The 27,329-nt window shown below is 42.0% G+C and overlaps 1 protein-coding gene and 1 long non-coding RNA gene across 4 annotated transcripts; one reads left to right on the forward strand and one right to left on the reverse strand.

Annotated features, from left to right (window-relative positions):
- Positions 1–4,796: 4,796 nt before the first annotated feature.
- On the reverse strand, positions 4,797–17,649 carry MDM2 (MDM2 proto-oncogene). Of its 3 annotated transcripts, XM_061467125.1 has the most exons (12): positions 17,490–17,649; positions 17,050–17,138; positions 16,872–16,944; positions 14,717–14,791; positions 14,224–14,357; positions 14,032–14,081; positions 12,775–12,839; positions 12,535–12,628; positions 9,838–9,995; positions 8,392–8,547; positions 7,085–7,162; positions 4,797–5,520 (listed from the first exon to the last, which is right to left on the reverse strand). In XM_061467125.1, the coding sequence occupies exons 3-12, from the start codon at positions 16,938–16,940 to the stop codon at positions 4,951–4,953; spliced, it is 1,449 nt and encodes a 482-aa protein (XP_061323109.1). In that variant the 5' UTR covers positions 16,941–16,944; positions 17,050–17,138; positions 17,490–17,649; the 3' UTR covers positions 4,797–4,950. The 3 variants fall into 3 exon arrangements, with proteins under 3 accessions (XP_061323109.1, XP_061323110.1, XP_061323108.1); XM_061467126.1 differs by lacking the exon at positions 17,050–17,138 and having other exon boundaries at positions 9,838–9,992; XM_061467124.1 differs by lacking the exon at positions 17,050–17,138 and having other exon boundaries at positions 17,490–17,648.
- Positions 17,650–17,904: 255 nt separating this feature from the next.
- LOC133276414 (uncharacterized) lies at positions 17,905–19,543 on the forward strand. The gene is made up of 2 exons (XR_009745870.1): positions 17,905–18,115; positions 18,537–19,543. It is a non-coding gene; the product is annotated as an uncharacterized LOC133276414 (long non-coding RNA).
- Positions 19,544–27,329: the final 7,786 nt, after the last annotated feature.

Raw genomic sequence — 27,329 nt, forward strand, 5'->3', positions numbered from 1 at the left:
GAGCTGCTCAGTCACCCTTAGAGCACAGACACACCAGCACCAGGAGAGGTGATGCTCCAGGGAAGCGCTGGCACACGGGAACTGGATGTGCAATGCAAGGCGTGAGCCCTTAGAGTAAACACGCTACATAATGTGCTTTACTACGAACACCCAAAGCCTGCATCCATATGCTGGCACTGCAGATGACCATGAGAGCAGCCTACAGCGCTACAGGTATGACACTGCCTTTCTCCAAGTCCCATGCCTGTGTCCAGTGCTCTTTCTCACAGGGAAATACTGCAACGGCAAATACCCCATTTTAGGCCAAGTGTTGCACAACTAAATGTTAATATGCTGAATAAATTTTAAATTACAAACTCTACTGCTAAAGTTATGCCCTGATGCAGCACCAGCTTTAGATTAAGGTGGGCAAGAAAAATTCTTCACCCCTACGTTAATCCTATTTCTTCCTTTCAGTTTCATTATGCTTTGATGCTTTTCTAATCTCTCTCTCTTTTGTGAGAACACAATTTTCTGAAAACATTATTCTTGTTGATGCCTTCTGCAAGAATGAGGAATTGTTTTTCCCTCAGATTACTTTTTGAGGGGACAAAAATCTGCCTCAAGTCTCACACATGGCCTCATAGCCATGGACAAACATTTGGGAGAGAGCAAATTTCAACAGATTAGGAGCAAACCGAATCCAGCACTAAAAGCTACCACACTGAGAATAAACCTAATGCCCTTTCTGCAGCACTTTTACCCCTTACAAACCAACCTGCCACGGGAAGAAGCCCCCTGCATGGCACGGCACAGCACAGCATGGCATACACTTCTTCCGGCATGCTCATCAGCAACACTAAAACTCCATGCAAGGGGGGTGCTGCTGCTACTCAGATTCTTTGCTGCTACAGTTCCTTGCAGCCTCAGTGTCCCGTGTAACTGGCGGTCCAGCTATTTCTGCTTCAGCTGTGCAAGGTTTGTAAGGGCCAAAAGAAGCAGGTATCCTAACTAATACATCTTAAGACTCAGTATTAAGGGTTCTAAAGGATTTTAATGTTCAACACTGCTTCCAGCCTTTTGAGAAAAGCTTTACACTGAAACGAAGCCATTTTACCATCTGCCTCATGTACTTCACCTCCCGCTTCACCTCCTTGGGTCAGGAGTTAAATTTCAATACCAATAAATAGCTAGCTACTGAAATAGTTGTATTTAATCAAAACGTGGGTTTATTATACTTTATAAAAAAGAATAAATGTGAGTTCTTGTAGCATTTATACATAACTACCATTTAAGTGCATGAAGGAACTGACCAAGACAGTTACTGAAAACTGCCCTGTCTATCAACCTTTGGCCACCCCTTCAGCTTTCTTGGTCATGAGTTTGAAGGCAAAAGCAATTACCATTTGCTGCAAATTAACCTTGAAGCCTCTCACCACCTCTGCTGGTACCAGTCAGCTTCTTGGCTGTACTCTGATATGCAAACACATTCCAGAGGAAAACAAATACCATCAAACTGTTTCCATCACGCTAATGCTACACCAGCCTCCATCTCTAGTCAGTAAATGTTGCTCAGGTTCGGCACAGAAGTTGTTCGAAGGGAAGGAAAAAAAGAAAACAAAGCAATAAATCTTTCTATGCCCCTCTTTATCTGAATGTAATCTCTTTATATTTCTCCTTATCTTGTTGCTAGAATATCTTAAATAATTTTCCTGTGACTGTGATTTACTAAGTATGCATATTTACCTATCTACACATGTACCAGTACACTGATTCAATAAATTAAAGCTCAAAACACTGTGAGCACAGTATTTACAAACGGCAATAAATTAAGGATTTAAATGTGTGACATTAAATAAGGATCTCAAAGACCCCACAAAGTAACAACAACCACCAACTTCCATAGGAAAACTTTGCCAAATCCTCTGCTGTGTGTGCAGGCCGGAGCAACACGAGGAGCACAGGGCCATGTGATGCTCACCCAATGTATTCCAAGCACAGGCCCATGGATTTCAGCCTTTCAGACCAATGACCTGGGGCCACAGCGCTTGGGTGGCAGCACCACAAACCCCAGGCACTGGAATAGAGACCGATATGTGTCACTCCAGATCTGCAAGGCAAGCTGGGGGAGAACACATAACAAAACAGTCAAACCCCAAAGTCTTACTAGAAGTTATTAAGAATAGTACTAAGCCAGAAAATGACTTTCAAAACAAAGACTTGCTCTGATTCAGTGCTTTGTCCATAGATGCAGATATTAAAATTGCCTACTGCCTCAGCATTACATGAAGTGGAGCGTATTTCCAGGGCACTTTAGCACAATTTTAAACTGTGAAAGGGAGAAATTAGTCATGCTGTATGCTCTCCGTTTATCCTTTGCCAAAAGAGAAACTCTTACCAAGAGATGAAATTGCTCCTGAAAAAAATTCCCAAAGCTGAGTAAAAAGCAACTTTGATCACACATGCTCTTTTGAGAGCTGTTTTTTTTAAACAGGGAGCTCACTTAAGGGAATTCACTGGAGGAGAATGCCAGAGTGGGATGGTACAATTCACAGAATCACACAGAAGTCTGAGTTGGAAGGGACCTTAAAGATCATCTCATTCCAACCCCCCTGCCCTGGGCAGGGACACCTTTCACTAGACCAGGTTGCTCCAAGCCCTGTTCAACCTGGCCTTGAACACTGCCAGGGATGGGGCAGCCACAGCTTCTCTGGGCACCCTATGCCAGTGCCTCACAGGGATGAAAAATCTTCCCAGTATCTAATCTAAATCTACCCTCTTTCAGTTTAAAGCCATTCATTCCCCTTTGTCCTATCCCTACATGCCCTTGCAAAAAACCCCTCTCCAGAATCAAGAGGACTGAAGCAGATGAACAGCTACAGATGAATCAAGCTAACTCAGAAAACTCTTAATTTCAATCAGTCTTTTTCTAACCAGTACTAAATCACTGCTTTCCTCCTTTCTTCCATTTTCTCTTCAACCTTCATTAAGAAATTCATCCCAGCAGGAACCAGGGAAAAGCAGCTGCTCCCTAAAGCAGCACAGTGACTAACCACCCTTACAAAGGGCAGATGACAGGAGACAATATGACAGTTGAAGCTGTTGAACAAAAACAGGATGCAGTGTGAATTAAGGCAGGCAGCCACCTATTAGAAGCATCACTACCTGAAAAATGTACGTAGGTGCTGCCCAAAGGACTGCACTGTCATCTTGGGCTCATTATCAAACCCCATGAACCCCAGCAAAGGTTTCTGCTGATCAAAGAACTTCACAACCGATTTGGCAATTCAGCCTCTGCCTATGAAGGTATTTCTTTCCAGGCCAGTAACAATACCAGATTTACTGAGCGAGTGTTTCTGTGCAGCTTTATGGCCTTTTCCTAGCACTCCCCTGACTTGTGGGCATTTGCAGCCCTGGTTTATAGACACTTCCCACCAGAGAGACAGACTATTTCAGCTTTGACATGAAGCTAACTCTAGCAGTAGAAGTAAGCCTTTACACTGGCACACAGACACCCATGGATCTGAACTGGTGAAGGAAGCCATTTAACCTCACCCTACAGGTCAGTACCACATCACAAGTCCTGCAGTTAAGGCTACATCCCCATTCCTGGCATCCCCTGACTACTCATTTCCCCTTCTCTATTGGGCAGATGATCAGCAACTACCTGTAAAATTAAAAGCTGCTAAACCCATACATTTTCTCTTGCAATATGGTTTTCCCAAGGAAAAAGTACAACTCACTGGTACAGAAAGTCTCCATCTGAAGAATGGCTCAGATGAGTAACTATTATATAAATACATTCACGCTATCTACTCTGAAGGTACAGAACTGAGCTGGTCAGACTCCTTAATACAGGAACTGAGAAGTCTCACAACATTTTTGAGAACATACAGTGAGGAGACTATAGACCTAAAAGCAGTTCAGGACAGCTCCAATGAGAGTAATTTTGAGTTGGTCAAACACTTCAAAACACACTCCCAAAATCCTCACAAGAGATAAAACCTGTGCAAACTGGCAAGACTACTGAATTTAAACTGCCTGTGAACAAGAAGCACACAGCTTGTTTCTTCAGAGGGACTTTTTTTTCCCTTACTATTTTTATGCACACAAATGCAGTCATCACGCTGCAATGCTCTACTCCTAAAGTCAGAAACAGTGCAGAAAAAGAATACAACTGTCCCCCAATATTGCCTGACTTGACATGCCATAGCATCTCCTTCATTTACCTTCCCTGTCCAAGTCTTTTCTCATACTGCTAAAGTAAGAACCGGGGTAGTGCAGATCTCCAAACCTCCACAGCATTTCAAAAGCCACTTTCTCAGGACATTTAGGAGGTAACTGTAAGACTGAACTTGGATCAATGACTCCTCAGAATATACACAGCTGTGACATTTACAACAGATATGACTCGTGTCTATTCCCAAAACCTTGAATCTGTTTCTATCCCATCTTCCTAGTAAGATCTCCCTTGTAACTTGACTATTTGGAGGAATACAAGTTTTGGGAATGAGGGAGACAAAATTCTATTTATTTTATTGACCTATTTAGAGGGTTGTGACTGAGCCGGGCATCTTCACCAGGCACAGATAATCTAGAGACTTCTATCTTAAGAGGAAGTCACACAAACAAACACTTCAACATGCCTCTCCTCTTATAATCACTGAATTGGAGATTTAATGTATTTAACCCAGTAGAACAAATGTCACTAACTAGTATGGAACACAAAACACTTGGAGAAGCAGGTAGTTCACAGGAATTGGTTATTTCTACTGAGGCATTTAAAACCTTAAACTTAGGAATATTAGGCTAACCTCTTACCAACTTCAGTGCATTTATGTCAGCAATCACTTTTCATAGCAAATGTAAAGACAACCTTTAATATTAATTTCCAATATGCATACAAAAATAGTTTCTTACTCTCTTAACCAGTTTATGAAGTTCTTTTGCTGCTTTCCACTCAACATCCTTCTAACTGAAGTAAGTCAGCACAATCATCTGGATAGGCTGTCTGCACACTGGACAGGGCTTGTTCCTCTTCTTCAGTTTCCTGGCACACGTAAAACACGACATGAGGTGTCCCGTTTTGCCATGCACTATGCAGCCGTTTTTGGGTCTGCTCTGACATATGACACAGGGCTCTATGCTGGTAACAGGCAGGCTGGATTCCATGCTCTCCTCTTTGTCTTGCCTTTCTGTCTTCTCAGGTTCCTTACAGTCCTCCTGGCTGCTACAAAACATGCTGCTCGATGTTGATGGCTGGGAGTAATCTTCACTTTCCTGGGACTCAGAAATTTGCACTGCTTTTTCCTCACTCTCTTCCACAGCTGGCTCTTTATCTTCAGTCATTTTCACTTTCTTGCAGTCAGGAACATCAAAACCTTCTTCAGACTCTCGAGGGGGGGAACTTTCAAATTTGCTCTTTTCTAGTTTATCACTCTTTTCTTCTGGAAGCCAGTCCTCACGAAGAGCCCAGCACCTGTGGCAATGGCGTGGAAGTGGAGGATTCATTTCGCTGCATTTGGGACACTTCCAGTAATCCTTTAGGGAATTAAAGGTTGGAACAGCTTAAGCTACTTGGAATACTTACAACTGAAGTATGCAGAGGTTATAAACAATTTATTACTGCCAAAATAATAGCTCAAGATATCTAGTGACTTGTTTATACTTTAAAAATTCCACTTACTGTTTGTCCTCATTTTACCTTTCTAGATTAAAATAATCTTGATTTTAAAACAATTCTCAGACTGTCTTTATGCAGTAGACTGTTGAAATAAGAAGAGGTAGAGCAATAATGACTTTTCATTCCTTATGCAAAAAATGAAGAAACCAGTCCACGAAAATCTTTTTGGAGAACCTCATGAAAAACTTATTTCTGACTAAATGGTCACCATTTCCATTATTTTCAACAATGGGCTTCTTAAACAGAAACTACAAGATCGAAGAGTCATTTTCTAGCAGGATGCTAAACTGGTGATGTGCAAAACGGCCAGGCGAGGGCACTGTGATACATACAGCAGTAGTACAGACTACAGACATTTAAAAAGGGAGAAAAAAACCAAAACATCATTCTCTCAGTTTACTCCATAGCTACACTGAAAACAAGCCACGGTCTCTTTAAAAACACACTTCATTTTTTAAGGAGAAAGACCCTTCTTAAAAACGATGTATGTCATAGGGGGAACAAAACCAAAACCAAATCAAACCAGAAGGTATTTAGAAAATAAAAAGACTCTTTGTTTTATTCCTGAATAACATCGGAGACATCAAAAGCTTAAAAAAACCAATCCTAATTCCTAAGAATAACACAGAGCTGTATTTTTCCATCCAGAGGCACTGACGGTTTTAGACGGTGGCTTACTCCATGTTGTACACACACAGGAAAGCCCCTCAGTCCCACAGACCATCAAGGGGCTGGAACGCTTCAGACAGCTTTGGATAACAGCTTTATTCATGCTTTGACTGTCAAAAGCAAATACAGACACACACTGCATTTTAAGCCTAGTGTGTGCTTTTTTCACATACATCTACATACTCTGCCTCAAACCTGGGAACTGCTTCCCACATTTCAAGAAGGGTCTCACAGGATTTAGAAAAAGCCTCAAAATCTTTTAAATCTTACAATACTGTTCTGAAAATAGATTTCCCTTCATATCTGTATGTTATAGAGTCATTCATTCAGGTTGGACAATAAAACTAGATCTTATGATTTCTAGGAAGAGGTTTTTAAATACACATCTAAGTTTGGTTTTGGTTTCTTTTTCCCTATTTTGTGCAAAAAGTCATATTTAGGCTCCATCTAATTTCCTCCCATTAAGACAGTGAAACCATAAGTTAGTGTGATTCTTTTTTTAATGGATTAGGAAGCTTACTAAGACAAAAAAAAGAAGTGTGTGTGTATATATATATATATCTATATATCTATGTATCAAGGATCCTTAATAATCCCATATTCAGTAATTAAAATACTGTCTTGGAATCTTCAAGCACAGAAGTCAAATTAATTCTAAAACCAGTAACTAGCAGCAACAGAATTCATCTATACTCCCTGATTTACTGTCAGTTCACCAACTTATGACACTTTGCCAGTCAAGGTTTTACTCACAGCTAGAGAAATCTCTGGATCTTCATCAAATGAATCAGCATCGCTATCTTCATCCTGGTAAACAGTCAGCTGATATATCTGGTTTAAATAACAACAAAAAATGTACTTATGTAACTGGCTTGGGGCATTCAATTTAAAATCTGACAGATCTTTAGTGTGACAGATTTTCTGATAGACTTTCAATCAACTGCAGTAAGTAGCACATATGCTAATTTATATTAGCAGGTTAACTCCACACAATCTGGTTTGGGGGAAGAAAATTCTCTTTCCACTTGTAACACAGTTTGAAGAAAAACACAGACTGAACAGACAGCACTGCTTTCTAGAGCGGAGGGGATCCTTCCCCTCTGGCTCAACACTGGTGAGGACACACACACCTGGAGTGCCGTGGCAAGCTCTGGGCTGCCCCACACATCAGATACAGAGCTACTGGAGAGATTCCAGTCAAGGGCCACATATTAAGGTATGAAAGGAGCTCTCACACGAGTAAAGGCTCAGAGGGCTGTGTCTGCTCAGACTGAAGAAACCCCAGTGCAGCTCCACAGCACCATAACCTGGTGTACATCAGCACAGGCAGTCCCATTCAGCCTCTCAAGCATCAGTCATGTACATTCCAGGCAAATTCTGCCTCTGGTATTTTCCCCAATCTTGCCATGAGCTGATTCACCTCTTTGATGTAACAGAAAACTAACCCAGAATAAAAAAATAATTTCCCACTTCATTCTTAATACCTAGATCTCTTGAAAATGATGGTAACCACAATTTTACTCTTTTTGCTCCCCAACGAAAACTTCTAGAATAGTACTTCAACATCTCTATATGAAACATTCATGTTTATGGAGGCAAATGATTCAGAAATACCCCTTTGCAAATACTTACTAGGAAATTTCTTATTTGGTATCAAAAGTTTTATCAAAGCTCAACACACACTTCTGCAATTAAGAACATAGAAACAGACTCTAGTATACACACTGCCATAAACTTCACCAGCCAGTGAATGAAGTTAAACCAACAGACTTCTCCAGGCTGTCAAGAGCCAACTTCAGAGCCCGGGGAAAGTCTCAGCACTGTCCTGGTTACTGCCTGGTGGGTTTAGCCAAATGCGCAGGCATGTAGTTTAATTTAATAAATTACAGGGTGCAGTTTAAGACATAGCACACAGAGTCCTGAAATACACCTGAAGTTACTGCTTCTTGTTGGGATCTCAACAAGAAGTATTCCTGTACCTTTCCCCCTCTCTCCAACCTCTGCCAGTCAAAAAAAAAAAACAAAACCAAACCAAAACTCCCAACAAAACAAATTTATACCTCATCATCTTCATCTGTCAGCTCCTGCCCTTCTTCATTATGGCTATAATCTTCTGAATAAATAGACTCAACTTCAAACTCTACACTGAACTGGTCTGAAACAGAACTGTGGTCAAACCAGTCAGAGTTTTCACTTAAGGAACTGGCATCAAGATCCTGAAAAAAAAAGAGAGAGCACACATTCAGCCTTACACTGCATGTCCATAACCAGTATTGTTAACATAGCTCCTATGATAAAACTGAAGTACTCAGTTTAATTAGCTATGGAAGAAAGGAGACCACTGCTGCTAGACAGAACATCTTTTCATACCATCATAAAATCATAGAATAGTTAGGGTTGGAAAGGACCTTAAGATCATCCAGTTCCAACCCCCTGCAGGGGCACCGTGGCTCTGTTCAACCTGGCCTTGAATACCACCAGGGATGAAGCATTCACAGCTTCCCTGGGCAACACATTCCAGTGCCTCACCACCCTTACAGTAAAGAACTTCTTCCTTATATCCAATCTAAACTTCCCCTGTTTAAGTTTTAACCCGTTACCCCTTGTCCTATCATTACAGTACCTAATGAAGAGTCCATCCCCAGCATCCCTATAGACCCCCTTCAGATACCGGAAGGCTGCTATGAGGTCTCCACGCAGCCTTCTCTTCTCTGCTTTATGAGCCAAACAAATTGTACATAGGTAAAGATAAAGCCAGATCTGAGAGCCTTTTGTCAGCTCTGTAATAAGAAGCTGTAGTCATCCTAGAGCCAGCTTAAACACTGCAGCTACTGTTTCACAAAGGCTCTCCTAAAAAGTGAAAGAACAAATGCAAGAAGATGCTGTCTTTTGGCTGTGTGTCATTAAATTCTCTATTCTTGTCAACTTCAAGACAGCAGCTAAACAACTGTAAAAAAGCAAGAGTGAAGGCACAGTATTAGTTCTATCAATTCAGAATACAGTGTATGACCAGGAATCCTGTTAGTTCAGCTCTTCATGACTTAATCTAGCCACAGATTATTTACCTCAGTGTTTGCTGAAAACAATAAAAACCAGTAAAGGCTTGGAAAATGAACACAGCTCATCAAGGCAGTTACTACCACTGTACTGGAACTACCAACTATTCTGAATCACAGAATGTCTGTGAATGCTTTTATTCTCTTAGCATTGTAAGCAATATTTATTTTACAACATAAAATCTATCTGACATGTTTTCAATACTCTGCCAAGCAGGAAGAATCTGATTTTTTAAACTAAAAAGAACACTAAAAGTTATCGTTCAACTTTGTCAGCAGATGTATGTAAGACTCCACTCTACCCACACATCAACTTTCAGCCCCTCTACTCTCCCCAGACACTGCTGAAGGCACTACTGCTTTTAATTAAAACCACAATGTTTGAAGATGCATCATCTGCACTTCCAGTATCTGCATAATTTGTACCACAAAGAAGATATTTTGACTTACAGGGATGAAGAGTGAATCTGTGGAACTGCTGCTATTGCTTCTTTCACGGCACAGACCACTGACTACACACCATGAGAGACTTTCATCAAACGTCAATGAAATGCTGTCCGACTTGTGTCGTTTTCTTCTGTTGTGTACATCATCTGAAGAATCTTCTTCTGGGCATATCCAAGAATTTTTATTAGTCAAAAAGCATCTATGCTATGTGCAGTTTTTACTATTTAAAATATTAAAACTTAAAATACAAATTTGCTTAGATAAGAATTTAAGAAAAATAAAGTCATTCAGTATAATTTTATGGGGCGGAAAAATGTAAAGGCACTGAAAGTTTAGTAACAGTAAAGAACGTGAAAATAGCGACATTCCTGAAACCAGTTTTTCAGGGACTGGCTTTTCCCACTTGTCCCATCAGCACAGCTTGTAAATGGCACCTTCCAGATGCTGGAAATAACAATGATGTAATTAAGTTTGGAAGCATTTTTACTCCATTTCACACATGACACATTAAACCCACCCTAATTTTAATACAGTTAGGATCTTAATTGTCCCAGCAACCTTTACAGTCAGTAGACAGAAAGGTACTTTCAGAGGGCTTGAGTCCATCCCAGAATTTTCAGGGAGACAGAGTGACTAGCTCCCAGGTCACATGCATACAAAGGGCCTCAGGCTGTGCAAGGTAAATTCAGGTTTAAGTTTCAGGCACCTTAACAAATCTATCAGTTAACAGTTGCACTGTAATTTTATCTACTCAGCAGGATTTTTGTAACAAACCATTACGACTTCCACCATGCACTGGCAAGGAAATCTTCAAGGCATACTATGGTAAACAGAACTCTGAGAACACTGCTTTAAGCTGTGCTTATTAAAGATGCTCGATTTGAAGGCCAAAAGACAGTGCTTTTTAAATACATCATGTTTTGAAATGACCACCTACAGCATCAGGAGTAGGGGGACAGAACTTTAGGCATGGGTAAGTCAAACTTCAGCTCCACTGACTTTCAGAGTGTTTGTAAGAAACAATTTTACTAAAAAAGGCACTGCAAAGTCAGTATGTAAGTGCAGCTGAGTGACACCCCCCCCCGCAAAGAGGCCTCATAACTTGTCTCAAGAGATTTGGGTAAGAGCCTGCTGCCCCCTCCAGGGGCCTTCTGCACCCACCCCTTACTGGCCAGCTTCTCCCTTGCTTTGCAAAATACACCCTGACAATCCACGAGTCTTCAAGTGTTGAATCTTTCATTGTAAAAGAAAAGAGAACGAAACACTTGTACATACTTTGAGACTTCTCTTACTTTCCCTTGGTGCTTCTTGGCTCAGCCCCTCTCTTTTCTTTTTCCGCCCTGAGAGCCCCACCAAATTTGGTGCCCCCAGGCCCAAGGGTTGCTCCTGTCCATCGTTGTCCTCATTTAGTTGTCATGGCTCCATGCTGTACTGATATTGTACCACCACAAGGTTTCTATACACTATGTAAGCGGCTCCAAAGGAGCCGCTACCATCCCAATTTAACAAGAATAGTGGTTTAAAAGGAAGATTTCCTATAAATTAGAAAAAAAGTGTATATAAAAACACTATATTAAAAGAACCTTTAAGGTTGCAACAAACCAATAAATGGATGCAAAGACAAGAGTTAATAATCAAACCTACAATAAGTAAGCACAACACAGGACCTTACGTGCTCTGGGTGATGCTTAAATATTACAGGTTGTGATGCTTAACTGAAGCTTTCCATCCCTTCATCAGCTTTTGTTACAACATTAAAACGTTCTTTTAATGTAGTGCAAACCACTCAGCAATGCAGCACAGTGTTTGGACTGTAACAGTAGCCTACAATGAACACAAAAAATACTACACAACAGCTGAGGAACTGAAAAATGTTCCTGAGGAACTGTAAAAGGGGAGATTCTATGCAGCAACAGATTATCACTGCCTGGGTAATTATAACCACCAAATTATGAGGTAGCAGAAGTGATGGAACAAACTAACGTAAGCAATTCCACAGAACAGTGCTGAAGTAGAACTGTAGAGAGCACTTCTATTGAGAAACTTGAAGTTATTCAAGTTTATGCTGATCAGCTTTTGTATTTGCTAATTATGGGAAGAAACAGTCCACATTTTTAAACTGTATTTGCCAGTGATTCTTGAATAACCACAGTAAATGGAAAGAAGAGAAAAATACGATGCTTAAGTCACCAGATGGTTTAGAAAGTGCTTCATGGATAGTCTAAACATACCCAAAACATACCCAAAATCGTCCCACATTACTACCAGACCTTTGATGTCGGCCACCAACTGAAATCCAATGAAAACTGGTTTTAGAGAGCAAACGGAATGTAAAGTTTTGTGGCTGTCTACAGAGGGAACTGAATGAATTTAATGACATCAGTCATTATAAAGAAGTGTTCTCATCACGAAGAGAACGCAACTGGTTAAGTCCTGCTGATGTGGACAAGTTTAACAGATCTGTGGAACAATTTATTCCATCATCTTACTAATGGTTTTAGAGATCCAAAGTGTAATGTGACACTGGAGCAATGCAAGGAATCCTGTATTTTCTTCTAGATGAAACATTTTGGTTTAGATGAATAGAGAAACATGAATAATATTTGTCAGCATCTTTCAAAGCCAGGAAGGCAACAGAATGTACTTCTTTTCCTACATGGCCATGCTACTGAAAGCTCTGCACCATGAAAGTGCACGTACCAGATTCAGTGTGTGTCCTCCTCCGAGAAGATGTAGTTGGTCGGGAAGTCACGTTTGATGAAGTCTGCTTCTCTTCCAACTCTTGCACAGATTCCTAGTTAACAGAAATACTGAGTAAGCCTGAGCATGAATAGGAGGTAAAAGGCTCAAATCAACTAACTGCATCTAAACCACTGACATCACCATGCAAAACTAAACAGATTTTACAATAAGAACATTTATTAATTAAAAAAAAATCACCTTAAGAATATTTTCTTCCAGCTGAAGCCTTGCATCATCCTCAGGTGTGTTAGCAAGTGTAGAGTCTGAAATCAAATCAAACCAAAACCCATATTAGAACACAGCAGAAGTCAATTTCAGGCTCAAAAACATTAGAATAAAAGCAAGGGAAAAATAAACGTTAACTGCACACAGCATTTGCAAAGCAGAACTTACAACCCATTTGTCATTTTGCAAAAATGGAAAAAATAACCCTATTCTTTTGCTTTTCAGCTGTGTGCACCACTTGGCCTGTAACATAACTGAAGTGGGAAAGCGTGAACAAAAAAGAAATCTCAGCCATAAAGTAGCTCAATTTTATTAGAAGCGCCTTCAAATGAAGGCTGTGCATTAGCTGATTCTGATTTTGTATCTGATTCTGCAGATACAAAAGGATATTAGGCAAGAAATATTTTACACTTCTTTGGAGAAGTATACTAGCTATAGTCTTATGGGAACACTGAATTAAAAAGACACAAAATAAAAGAAAAATTAACTCTTGTTAATTATATATGCTTACTACCAGACAGACCCTGAATGATCTTTCAAGAATTTGAGAAGTAATTTCAGTTTGCAAGCATAACAGTAAGAGATAATAAAGAAAGCACGTTTCCCATCTTCAGCAGCTGAACTGCTTTTAGGCAGTATCAGAAACAAAGGATGTCTTAACATGGATTTAGAAGCCAGTTTACAGAATGGTTTCCACTGTTTAACTTCGAGTTCGCTCCCTGTGTTAGTCAAAAATTACAGCTATATTGAACTTTTTTGCACTGCAGGAAAGATGACTGTATGGAACAATTCTCCACTTATAGAGTGTCTAACGACCAAGTAATCACAAACTACTCTTTAAAGCATACAGATCTTTTGAAACAGGACTCTGTAGCTGAGGGTGACCAGTTCTAAATGCATTTCACATACAGTTTTGAAAATTAAACCAGCACAAATTAAACTGGCACAAGTTCAAGATGATAACTTTTCATATTAAAACCTTTTCTGTTGTTGAGGGCTTTATCTGTAAGAAAAACAAGCAAACAACTAATTTTCCAATTGTGTCCTCTGGGCTCAGCTCTGAATGAGTTTGTTCTGGTTCCAGTCCAACAAAATTACCCAAACACTGTTCCGTTTTTCTTCTCCAGAAGAAAGAGTGTTTGCTTTGATTCACTATTTGTGACTGATCTGGGCAGTAGTATGTAAAGCCTTTTTAGCTAATTATGGAGAAATTCTCCCAGACTAGCTTACCTTGTTGATTGACTGCTATCAGATTTCTGGAAATCATTGAATATAGTCTCCTTAGATGGGGACAAAAAAAGATGTTGCAAGTTAACTACATGTAATTATAAAAGAAAGCTTACCATCTTTGAAGATGCAAAGAGTTTAGAAAGGCCATATGCATTATGTTCTCCAGACTTTCCAAAAAGAATCCTGTTTTACCTGTGCTCTTTTACTGAAAAGCTTGTTACTCCAAATAAATCCCCCAGGAGATCATTTGCACAGTGTACAATATGTTGCTGTTTTTCATCATATAACTGTTTAGACATAATATATTGTCCAAGATAGAATATTACCTGTAAAATAAACAATATACAAAGACATTAAATACCCAGGTTCTGTTGTTTTAAGAGAAAACACATTAAATTCATTGACATTTGCTTTTCTCACTTTGATTCCCTAAAACTCCCTGAGCTGTGATTTTCATCTGTCCTTTATCCCCAAGAACTCTGCTATTCTGCTCACCACCAGATACATTTGTTCAGATTTTGAAACTGGCTAAACAGCACCTGACAATTCGGCAGAATAAAACCAGTCCATTGCCTCTGTGTCTTCTAGACAAGCTTCGAACTACACAGTCCTATCCCACCCGCTCACCTGTTCATGCAAAACAAAAGAACACGCTATTCACTGTGGTCTACCAAAAAGTTCTCACCTCCTTCATAGTAAAAGTGTCCTTTTCTGCACCAGCTAACTTTAACAACTTCAACAACAGTGGCTTTGGCTTAACCTGTGTGCAGAAGAAGAAAAACAGTATGCACCAATTATTCACCAAACAAAATTCTTCATACAGGTTGGCTTCCACCTTCTCTATTAATCTGATATATAAACACACATTAAAATCTATCTATATCCAAGTTATTTTTGCAAAGTTAAAAGAAAATAACACAAACCTAAGCATAGTAAATTCCCATACACATCTTAATAGCCCCCAATCTTTCACTGGTACACACATACTCTTGATTTTAGCCTAGGGATTCCTTTGGTAGCTCCTAGTACAGATCTAGGTGCTGGGGAATTCAGCTCCACTCCTTTAGTCACAACACTGACTCCCAAAGGGGAGGAAGGTAAATGAACCTTTCCAACTGGCAGATCCATAATGCAAGTCATGAAGTAAAACACTGGTCCACCTCTTTCCCTAGTCTCTTCCTTTCTGGGGCTGCTTTACCTCTGAAGACTTTTCTCAGCTGGGGTAAGCACACACCTTGTGCTGTCCATCATAATTCAATTACTCCTACCTCCACAATGGCCTCCCACACACTCACTGTGCCAGCAGAGCTGTATCTGCAGTCAGTTTATGAAAAATTTTGAGGTAGAGGAGGGAAAAGTTAAAAATTTTTCTTTTGCTCCTCCTGGTCAGAGCAATGTCCTGGTCCCAGTCACTGCACTGTTCCACAATTGTCTGTGCCAGTACTAGTTCAGGACACGAGAACAGGCTGCACAGGCTGCCACAACTGCAAAGAAAATGCCTGTGGAGCCACTGACAGTTCCCAGTGCAGTATATTTAACAATAGCATAATAATTCTCAGAATAAGCTAATATTCGCTATCCTAATACGTTCCCTAAAATAAAACAAATTCTAGGAAGTACACATTTTATAGAAAAGTGTGAATAATCATGAAATTATCATGAGTATCATAAAAATGTCATGAATACCAAAAAGTATCATGAAACAAGGACTGAACGCTTTTGGGGGAGCGTTGAATACATTCCATTTCAAGTATCTGCTAAAACCAACATTAAGCTTTAGTGCATTAACAAGAGATTAGTTGCAAGAATCACACATAGCTAAAACAATAAAAAACCTTGTGGACCTTAAAAGTCTATTCACTGCTTCCTAAGTGCTGAATTATTTAGAGCATGGGGCATATACATTACAGTTCCATAAAGGAAGCAAACAGTAGTTTATGAAACTGATAAAGACATCTAAGCACAGGAAGGCAAAGCAGAGTTCCAGATCTTCGAATCCACAACTAGACCCAAGGGTACAGATCCTTTTACTCCCTAACCCTCTCTCCCTAGCTCCTGCAAATATGAAGCTCTTCTGTGAAGCAGATATGACAGCAGACAGTTAGCATCACTATTATGATGATTTAAAACCAGCAAGAAACAAACGGAAAACCAAACAACCAAAAAAAAAAACCCCCAACTTTGAACAGCCTGCTGCTGTTACTTCACTTTTTTGAAGTTCTGCTATCAGCCTACACTTTTAAGCTTCACCCTTCTCGCAAAGTTCCATTTCAACGTCAGTGCACACATGCCGGTTTTAATTCGTGTGTCTGCTCTAACACAGGCTTCTGTCCTGGAAAAACTTACACAGAGCCCAGGGAAGCAGAAACGTCCTGAAAGCCTGGATATGCAGAGCCATAAACACAAGCGAAGACTCTTATTACAAACTACATTATGAATTTCAGTAGAACAGAAAATGAAAATGCCAAATTCGAAACCCTTCACTTGTAATTACAAGACCATTTAAAAAACATTTTGCATTACAGAGATTTTCCACAATTCTTCAGTTATGAAGTGCTAACATGATCAAATCGGACCGTAAGATTTTTTTTTCATTAAAAGCAAGCAACCTGACCATCAAGTGCCTCCAGGAAACAGGGTCTAGACCTGAACCATCACCTCCAACTCTCAGCCACGAATGAGACAGATCTGCTTCACAATTACAGAATCAAAGAGGCCCATCTTCACCGGATTGCCTAGCTTTTCTCTAACCACAGCTCGCCGAGCACCACATCGCTTCTGAATTAGCAGATAAAAACTGCAAAAAGCGGGAAAAACTCGCGTCCAACAGAGCTACTGACCAGCGCCTCTTGCTCCGAAGCGGTGACAGAAGAGGCATCCATAAGGGACGACATCTTGGTATTGCACATTTGCCTGCAATAAATACAGAACAACGTTAGAAGGGGACACACAGCCACACAACCCAGGTCCCCCCGCAGTGGGCGCGACGCTCCGACGACCCCGGCGAGGTCCACTCACCTCGGTGGCCTCGTCCAGCCCACACGCCAGACTCCGGCGCCGGGTATCTGGACCTAGTCGGGTCGGGGCAGGCCGGGCTTTATATAGCGCTGCCAGGAGGAGGCAAGTCGGGGCTTAGCTCCTTGGCCGGCTGCGGCCCGACATGCCCGAGCATGACCAGCAGAGGTGGTGCTGCAGAGTCACCGCGGGGGGGCAAGCGGGAGGGGGCCACTGCTGACTCACCATAGCCGCCGCCGCTACACGCCGTGAGGGGGGAAGAGGAGGAATGACGGCGAACAGGCGAAAGGCCCCGTCCCCCCGCTCTTCCCCCGCATCAGCCTCGCTCCCCCACGCGGCGCTCCAGCCGCCCCTCCCCCAGCCCCGAGGCCGCCCCACGCGAAAAGCGAGCCCTGAGCGCCCCCTCCGCCCCTGCCCCCGAGCGAGTCGGCATCCCCACGCACCGCCAGCCGCGCCCGCTCCGCTGCCCGGCCCGCGGCGGCCGGGGACACTACCACACCACGACGCGGGCTGCCGCCAACGCCGCCATTTTGGCCGCCGAGCAGCGCGGACCGTTGGTCTCCGCAGCGCCCCCTAACGGGCTCCGGGCAACGGCCGCGGAGCACCGCGCGCGGGTGTGAGGCAGCGGCCGGGAGGCAGGCGGGTGCGCGCCGCGGTGGCTACACTGCTCGCTGCGGGGTGGAGGGACTGAGACCGGGCCCGCGGCGTCGGGCGGAACGGAACGGAACAGAATAGAACAGTGCCCGGGCCGAGGGACAAAGGGGGATAGGGCCTGGCAGCAGCTGGGACAGCAAGAGCCACGCCCAGGGTCCGTGGGAAGCAGAGGGCTCGGCCTGTGCTTTGCCGGTGGCTTTTTTTTGTTCTCATCTATGTCCCTCCTCATCTTGTCCATCGCCCGTTTTACCCCTTGCCCAGTGTTTATACGGTCAGTCCACGAAAACCGTCGGGTTGTGGTAAACAAAACATGTGGCTTGTGGAAGTGAAGAATTGAGGAGACAGAGCTGGAGGAGCAGAGCCTGTTCCCAGCAACGAGTCTGCAAAGCGACGGATACCTACTGCCACTAAAAATGTAGGTTTTATCTGACTGCAGATGTCAAACAGCTCTGACTTCCCCTCAGACACATGGGGCAGTTCTGAGGAGCAGCCCTGGCTGCTTGGGACGAGGCCGGGCAGCCCCAGCCTGCTGGAGCCCTGCTTCTGAGCTCTGGTTCTGAAACATTAGCCTTGTTTGGGGACAAACAGCTGTGAGACTTGTGGTAGCAACCCTGTACTTCCGTAAAAGCAGCTGCAGCATATGTTAGCTGCAGAAAACATTATAGGTGAGTTTATTTCAAGGCAGAAACTTCCTTAGAATCCGCACAGATTCAGGGACACAATAATAAAAGTGTTGGTTGCCTGGCTAATAGTAATGACACTTTTGGATACTAGTTTTGATGTGCAATGATCATTTGTGCCTTTTCAGCTGGGGGTTTGTTTTCACTGTTATTTAGGAGGGGAAACTAAGATGAAACTTTACCTCCATAGAGAACTGGATGCTGCCGTATGGTCCTGTATTCCTGTCATCTCCCATTCTATAATTCTGAGTATCTGCAGACTATTTGGAAGTATGCTATTTTGATAGGTGCTTATTACTTGATACACTTCAACTAGAACTGGTTAGTTTCTGGTGTGATTCCTGTTTATAATTCTCAGGTTTCTTCTTTGCCCATGGTGGCATTTTAAAATGATATTTGAATAGTGAAAAGATTTGTTAGAGAACATGAGCACTGCAGGTAGATAGTGCTTAAAGCTAGGCTAGAGCAGAGGGAGCATGATGCTAATTTCCCGTGACAACTAACTTGTCCAAACAAGCAGTGGATAAGTGCCTGGACATGTCTGTTAGCCAAATACAGATTCTCAGCAACCATTGCACCTTGTAAAAATTCCAGCAGTGGTTTGAATCTATATATTTGTGTGATGATGGATTTTCAAGATGAGTTTGTTATCCCAAAGCTCAAGGTCTAGTGAGGAACAGCCAAGAAGCTGCCAGAATTTTGCAGGGTGTGCTCTCTTCCTCTTAGAACTGGAATTTCAAGGCAAACAGAAATCTGGTTTAAGTGGAAAGTCCTGCTATAGGCAAAGTCAGGTTATCTGCTGCTTTCCACCCAGTATTCCAGTTCCTCAGATCGTTAGCTTCATCATTAGGAGGAAATTCCATCTACACAAAAATGCTAGAGGATCTAACCCAATGGCTACGCTCAGTTGATGTGACATTGAACAGCAGTATTATCGATGCTCAGTCTTGTCCTGATGTGGCATGAAGGGCATTTAATTCCTATACAAAATGCTTTTCCTGAACTGAAGCAAAACAAACCCAAAGTGTTTATGTCCTTCTCCCAAGACTGTATCACATTATTGAGCCATGTCTTAAGCATAGTGTCATTTTGCTAAGGGTTGCGTGGAAATTAATGTGCCTTTTAAATTAACAATAAATTTTCTACTGTGCAGGACTTCCAAACTGGCAACTATGACTTTCTTTTTCTAGTTCTCATCTGATAAGTATTTTGTGACCAATGACTTTGAGATTAAATTGGTATTCTTTAAAGGATAACTTTCCTTGCTGATTCATTAACTGCAAAAGATAAAAAAAAAAACACAATCAGAACAAAGCAAAAAACAGTTTCGTCTTGATTTTCTTTCAGTCTTCAAGGACAATCTTATCTCTTTTCTCAGACAGACTAATCTTGCGTAAGGGGAGGCTGTGAGTTGGTAAAATACGCTATCTGTGCTTGCTCAGGGAGATAGGGGATATTCTCTGACATGCAGTGCTGCTGCACTTCTGTCCCATTTGCCACTAATTTGTCACAAACACTGCACATGCTGTGGCATCAACATACATAATTATTTTCTTATGCTTGATAATTCAGGATAAGTATAATTAAAAAGTTTTACTTGAAGGGTGAGCAATAAGCTTGTACAGTTATGAGAGCTGACTTCCCCACTGGTTAAAGGTTGTAAAAGAAAAGGAGACATCACTATGGCAAGACTCCACCCGCGTGTATTATTCATAATCCTACAGAAAATACCTGGAGGAGATGTAGCTCAGCTGCCTTAACTGGAGATACTCACTTTACATTGTGGTTAACTAACATGGTACAAGACCCTTTTTAATATAAATTCAGATTCTAACTGCAAACATTTAATTTTTTAATGCTTGCAAACTAGATCATTTTCTGAGATGGATCTGGTCTACCTATAGATGTGTATGCCAGAGGAAAGATGGGTTGCTGTGCTGCAGGGGTGGACCGCTAAAGACTTCCATTTCAGGTTTTTTGTTCCTCACTGTAATTTTTTCCCCTTTTTTCCCTACTCATCCTTTCCCAGCTGCTGCCAAGTCAGCATCCAGCACAGTCATGAAATACTGAAGTTCCCAGAAGCTGATCACAGGCATAGGAGGCCAGGGTTTGTCATATCTCATCTCTAACCCAGTTGCTGCTTCTTGACTATCAGATAGGTGACCCTCATGTGCTGCCTATCAACTTCTCCTTCACAGATAAAACCCATAATTTTTGAAAGAAAGCCCTTAGGCTTGCCTTACACTGTGCTGCTGTATCCTTTCTAAAGCCTTGACTGCATCTCTGTCAGTATGACACAAAACTCAGATCAGTCATGTGCTGCTGATTGTCAGGCACTGAAAGATAAAAGGATGGAGGAAAAAAGGATGCTGAACTGCAGCTGGGGCACGTGTGGCTCACTGGGGCTTTCTGCCAGGGCTGTCTGCTGCAGCCCTGACCCTGCATGCCAGACCTTGGGTCTGTACACTGTTGTACAAATTCAAGAGAAAGTATTTTGGTTTTGTGACATTCCTGCTTTGTTGTGTAAGAAAAAGCACGCTGACAAGAAATCCTTGTGCCAGTAACAGCATATTTGGTTCAGAGAACTTAAACTTCACAAGCTAAGACCCATCCCAATGGAGAGGACTGTCAGTACCACCACCAGAAACTTATTATAAATGACATCCAAATTCTTGGATGAAAAGGGGGACTCAGCTTTCCTGGGGGCAGTTTTGAACAGACAGTAATGACAAGCAGGAACCAAGAGCAAGGCTTGCAGCAGCAGTGGGAACTCAAAGAGTAAAATGTAACAAAAATGTAAGATTTTACATCAGGTGGACTGGCAAAGATGTTTTTCTAGCAGCTGTTCACAAGCTCTTGTCCCCCTCCCACAGGCACTCAGTTCAGGTGTGCCCTGCTCTTAGAAGCATTAAGAACAAGCTCCTTCAAAACCACCTGGAACTGGAACAATCCCACTGGAACAATCCCACATCAGAAGACAGCAGTTTTTCTGCTCTCGTTTAGTTGGCGTGCTCATTACCCCTTGTGTCTGGGAGACGCTGGTAGTCTGTCTGCCCAAATCTGATTCCTATTTGGCAGCAGCTCCATCAGCCACAAGCAAAATTAAACAAAACAATAGTGTATGCCTTCTGAAGAGAGGCCAACTGGCAAAAATATGAACCAAATATCTTAAACTTCTGCTTAGAAGTGCTCAATATCTAACATGGAATGAAAAGTTCTTGGGGTTTGTTCTAATTTTCTAATCCTCACTTTTGAAAGAAGCTCATGGAGTGATTCTAAAGAACTGAAAGGGAAGAATCTCAGGAAAAGGCTCTTCATAGTATATTTAGTTAGGAAGGTCTCTGAGTGAAGAAACATGCTTTTGTTGTACTCTTGTTAAGCAGGGGTGAAGTATGTGACTAGATTGTGACAGGTTCTTGCCTCCTAATCTGTAGCTGTGAAAATTAAATAATTCAGTGATGGGCTCCTTCTTTCAGAAGTACTGATTGCAAGTATTTAGATCAGAGAAAGCCTCAGTTTAAGTATGGTCACCTGCCTTGTCTAAACAAACTGGGATGATACCAGTTCAGTTCAGATTTGTTCTTTTCAGTCAGTGCTCATTTGTCATTCAGATGTGCTATTCAGTCCAGCACAAAACGCATTTGTTCAAGGGAGTGTCCCAGAGGAGGTGTGGGGTGTGCACAGGCTGATAGGATGCACATGAAAGACTGAAGTGTCTTTCAGAAGCTGCAGAGAAAACAAATAAATATATTCAGGGACAACCTAGACCTAGGAGAGAGAGGCTGAGAGCAAATGTAGCATGCAGTCTGGATCCAGACTGTTTGGGATGCCATGTATGGACAGAACCACAGCTGGTGATGAGGCCAGGCCTGAAGCACTGTTAAAGTCAGGCCACAATTTGGGTTAGAGGAGGTGAAGACAAAAAAATGGCTTTAACTGTCTGGCTGTTACTTAAACTGTTTGTTACTAACAGCAAAATACTGCAGGGCATTTTATTACACAAGCAGCTTCTTAACTCTGATCCATTCTACACATCTGATTTTCCATACCTAGAATTGTCTCAGACTTTCTAACCATTTGTCCACCTCTCTCCCTACTTGCTTCCATGCTTGCTTTCCAGCCGCCTATTGTACAAGGAATATATCTTTCATTTTGCATCACAAAGTCTCTGTAACATCCTCCCTTGCAAACCTTCTTGTAGCCTGCTGCACAATTCAGTGTTTGGTCGATGCAGCCTTACTGACTGGTGTATGATTTTACCTGATGCAGAATGAGCTCTCTGTTCCTGAGAAAAGCCCCAGCACCATCCTTTTCCTGATATGATTGATTTTGTTGGTGAATTATGAAGTCATCTTTCTGCTGATATCAAGTGGCTCTCTACTTTTGAGAGCGTAGCTTTGTCAGTGCAGCTTTTATCATACAGTTTGAAGTATGTACAGTTAAACAGCAATCCTAGTAGCTAGACAATTAGCTTGAAGCATTTTACTAGAGGCATTCCTAGTGTCTGGGGTAGCCTTGACTTGAAACCTTGAAGGTTAATTTGAGTAATCTCCTTCCAAGAGCTTCTTGCCATCACAAACAGAGCTATGTTACCTATCTTGGATGTATATTCCAAACCCCACTTTTGAAGTGGATTTGCTGAAGAGTTTCCTTGAGATTAAATCTTCCCCAAATGATCCATATATGTCCTGAAATAAAGAAGGCCAATGGCATCCTCGGGTGCAGTAGAAAGGGTGTGGTTAGTAGGTCAAGAGAGGTTCTCCTCCCCCTCTACTCTGCCTTGGTGAGGCCACATCTGGATTATTGTGTCCAGTTCTGGGCCCCTCAGTTCAAGAAGGACAGGGAATTGCTTGAAAGAGTCCAGCGCAGAGCCACAAAGATGATTAAGGGAGTGGAACATCTCCTTTATGAGGAGAGGCTGAGGGATCTGGGTCTCTTTAGCTTGGAGAAGAGGAGACTGAGGGGTGACCCCATCAATGTTTACAAATATGTAAAGCGTGAGTGTCAGGATGATGGAGCTAGTTTTTTTTTCAGTGATGTCCAGTGATAGGGATGGGGGGCAATGGGTGTAAACTGGAGCATAGGAGGTTCCATGTGAACATCAGGAAAAATTTCTTTACTGTGAGAGTGACAGAGCACTGGAACAGGTTGCCCGGGGGGTTGTGGAGTCTCCTACATCGGAGATATTCAAGGCCCGCCTGGACAAGTTCCTGTGTGATGTACTCTAGGTTACCCTGCTCTTGCAGGGGGGTTGGACTAGATGATCTTTTGAGGTCCTTTCCAACCCTTGGGATTCTGGGATTCTGTGATGTACCTTGCTAAGTCATCCATCTGAAGAGCCATGTTGCTTTCCTGGCTATCCAGTCTGTATTTTTCTTGTATCGATATGCCCTTTCTTGAGTCAGGTAGATCCTAATCATATGTTGCCTCGCCACCTAATAGTTGGCATACAACTACTTGTTGCCAAGCAAGAAAAGTTTTTTACAGTGCCCAGTTGCCTGCCTGTGAATTAGTACTTGCTTAAACACAAACAGCAAACAACAGCATCTGAGGCGCACATTCATGTCACTGATACAGAAAAGGTTCTCTCTGCAGAGCAAGGTGTCAGAAGAAACTGGTACAGTTTTACTAGGAGGGGAGCTTTGTCTGTGCTTGTTCTGTCATCTGTCAGTGACTATCATGATGCAGTCTTTCCTGACCAATGGACAAAATTGACATTCTGCCCATCTGGTGAAACCCATGAACTGATGTTCACAGAGAGCCTGGAACCTTCTGAATCACAGTCAACAAACCAACCTCAACTCCACTTGAGACCATACCCAAGAGGAGGACTGAATCCATGGGCTCCTAGTAGTGAGTTCGTTTGCACTGCATCGCTTTCTTTGTAAACAGGCTGTGTAACACTGCATAACATGTCCAGCTGGTGGATATTCAACCCACTTGCCCTTTCCACTTCAAAATTATGCAGTATTGGTCTGTCTGAACAATTCTCTCTCTAATGGGAAATAAACAGAAGAAAAACACAGGATTTCTAGGCCAAGAGCCAGTGCATATATGTACAAGAATGCGAGGCTGGCAGAGTAGAAAATAAATTCACAGATGAATCCCAGACAGCTACAAACTTATACCAAGTTTTCCTTTTACCTAGCTGGCAAAGTAGTCTGTGAGACAGTGTTTTACATCTGAAGGATACTGAGATTTATGCAGAAAACAGGCTGTACTAGAGGAGCAGTCATCCTGAAGCATGTGGTTTTGTGAGATTTTAAGTTTGCATAGCATAACAAATATGCACTAAGTTGTTTTCAAATTATTTTATTTCCAGCAGTATATTAGTGTTCTGATCCGAAGGGGAGTTACAGATGACATATACAGATGTTCTTTTTTAACTGCCCTAAGGTCCAGAAAGACTAGTTATGACATAGCTGTAGTAAGCCACACATTATACTTTCATCTTGAGTGCCCTTTTCCCAGATTTCTTCTTCTAGCAGTAGTTGGAAATGGAGGGTTTAGATCTCTGAAGTATCTCAGAACTTGCATCAAGGCCAGGTCGGACAGAGCCTTGGGTAACATGGTTTAGTGGGAGGTGTTCCTGCCCATGGCAGGGGGGTTGGAACTAGATGATCTTAAGGTCCTTTCCAACCCTAACTATTCTATAATCTTTCATTTTTATTTATGGCTAATCATATGATTTATTTCCTCCAGCCCATGTGTATAGGTCTTCTGTACCTGCATCTCCACAAAGAACTTAACTAGTCATGTTGCTCTCCATTGGCAATAGCTTGATAGGATTGTCACAGTACTTTATCAACATGATATAACCATATTGGTGAATGGTAAGGATGCGGTAAAACCTTAATGGTCCTGTTTGACCTGTTTCTTCTATTGATCCTCTAGGTTTGTCCCTTCCTCTCAGAAAGACTACCTGACATGAAAGCAGCTACTAAGCCTCAGTATTCAGGCTCCATCTGTGCATCAATTCTATCAATTTCCCCATCTGTAGCTACTTGCAGTTCATCTTACAGCTCTTTTTTCCTATTCAAATGTCTGGTAAGGAAGGGCTCAGAAAGCAGGAACTGAATGTCATCTCCCAGAATTACTGGACTACTATGGTCACAGGAAACTAAAGCAGGAAATACGTTTGTGCTGTAACAGAACAAGCAAATGTCTTGGAGATCTAAAGATCACTGCAAAAATTGTTTCTCCTTCAGTGCCAATCTGCCACAGAGAAAACCCTTCTGTGGAAGATCTGTAAGACCAGATGCAAGGTGTAAAACACAGGCATGCAGACCCCTCCAAAGGCCCTGAAAACTTTAGGGAACTGAGCTGGCTAAGAAGAAAGCTGGATATTTCTGGGAGGAGTTCTGTGACCTACAGAGATGCAGTTCTGCTGCAACAACCTTGATGATTAATCTGTGCCAAGCTGGAACACGACAGTCACAGAAATCAAGGGGAAAGCTCTCATACATGTTTTCCACTGTCACAGCCACAGTGAGAAACACTAAGAAAGTGGGACTTTGGCATTCTGGAGTTCAGATGCCAGACACTGTTGGGATGACCAGCACTGTTTTGAGCTTCTTTTTTGCATTCAGCTCTGAATTTCTCCGCTTTGCCCCCTATGGTGTTTTTCTCACAGTACTTCCACATTCCTCGTCTCCCTCTGTGTCACTGCTGCTTTTGAGATTCTGTTAATACTTCTGCAATATATTTAATACATATCTTCTCTAGACATATAAAAAAGTTTCTAAGAACTTGCAAACTATTTTGCAAAGACTTAACATGTCCTAATTGCATGTGAAAAATCTTTGTAGAAATGGATCGATAAGGGAGCATATAACAAGAGTTTACTCTTTTAATATCCATATATGTCATACCCCGCCTTTCTTCTTTATTGCAGTTTTAGTTCTTTGTAGCTTCCACCTGAAAGCCACCTGGTACTGGTTTCCAGTATGTGGCATGTTTTAGCCTAAGGAGGACTCTGATGGGTTGATCTCCACTACAGAAACTTGAACAAGATGGGTAGTTCTTGTCTGTGACTTGTTTTGGTTACTAGAATAATTCTGTTTTTTTTTTTTTTTTTTTACTAAATATGAAACAGGAAAAGCAAGGGGAATCCCCCACCCCAGCTGCCCTGCAAATCAAAACCTCTTTCTAAGTACCAGTGAACAATACAGATCAGGTAGCATTAACAGTCTTTATCAGGAAGGCAAGGTTTGGAGAGAGAGAAAGTATTAATCCAAACGGTACATGAATTTTTGAAGGGCATTAAACTTACTTCCCTCCCAGCAGCCCTGCCCCCATTAGCAGGTCTGACAGTCATTCCCGCTGTTAAGCCTTCAGCCTCAGCCCATGGTTTGTCAGGGAGGGTTTGTTAATGCATGTGCCATCTGGTGGAGAAAAGCGGTTTTTCCATCTACAGCACGCAAAAGGCTTTTCCAAAAAACTGGAGGAAACTTGGCACAACCCCACTAATAGCACTGGAAAAGCAGGACACAAACTAACTCTGAGTGCAGATGAAGAAGGCATGCAAAATACTGTTCTGTGCTTTGTTGGGTTCCACTGAAGTATTAATATCTCAGTTATCTGGTTATCTCTTGCCTCCAGAGAAAGCAGTGTGTGGACTTTTTGGCATTCCTTCATTCAAGTTGGTTTTACAGGGTCCATCCTGGTATCTTAGGTTAGATCACCCCTGTTGTTTAAAAACAATCTTTCTTTGCTGTGGTAGCTTTGAATCTGTGTATTTTTTGTGGCAGTTTTTGCCTTTGTGTACCCAGAGAGATATGCAGGCACTGGGCTTTGACATCTGACACACGTTACTTATCGTATCTTACATATCTGAACACCATGTTATTCAGATATGAGCCAAAGCCAGAGGGGACACAGCATGGTGGAACACCTTGAGAGAAATCCACCATGGTAGTGCCACTCAGAGGGGGGAAACCCCAAATCCAC

The sequence above is a fragment of the Pezoporus flaviventris genome, unplaced genomic scaffold (assembly GCF_033815535.1).
Source record: "Pezoporus flaviventris isolate CSIRO_AGI_PZ_B2104156 unplaced genomic scaffold, CSIRO_AGI_Pfla_v1 ptg000045l, whole genome shotgun sequence".
Classification (NCBI taxonomy): Eukaryota; Metazoa; Chordata; class Aves; order Psittaciformes; family Psittacidae; genus Pezoporus; species Pezoporus flaviventris.

Excerpts from the sequence above, each read along its gene's own strand:
- MDM2 (XM_061467125.1), bottom strand. The coding sequence starts at position 16,940 with ATGTGCAATACCAAGATGTCGTCCCTTATGGATGCCTCTTCTGTCACC. Across the intron at positions 14,792-16,871 it reads CTTCGGAGCAAGAGGCGCTG|GTTAAGCCAAAGCCACTGTT; the intron begins GTCAGTAGCTCT and ends TTCTGCACACAG. Across the intron at positions 5,521-7,084 it reads ATCCAGAGATTTCTCTAGCT|GATTACTGGAAGTGTCCCAA; the intron begins GTGAGTAAAACC and ends AATTCCCTAAAG.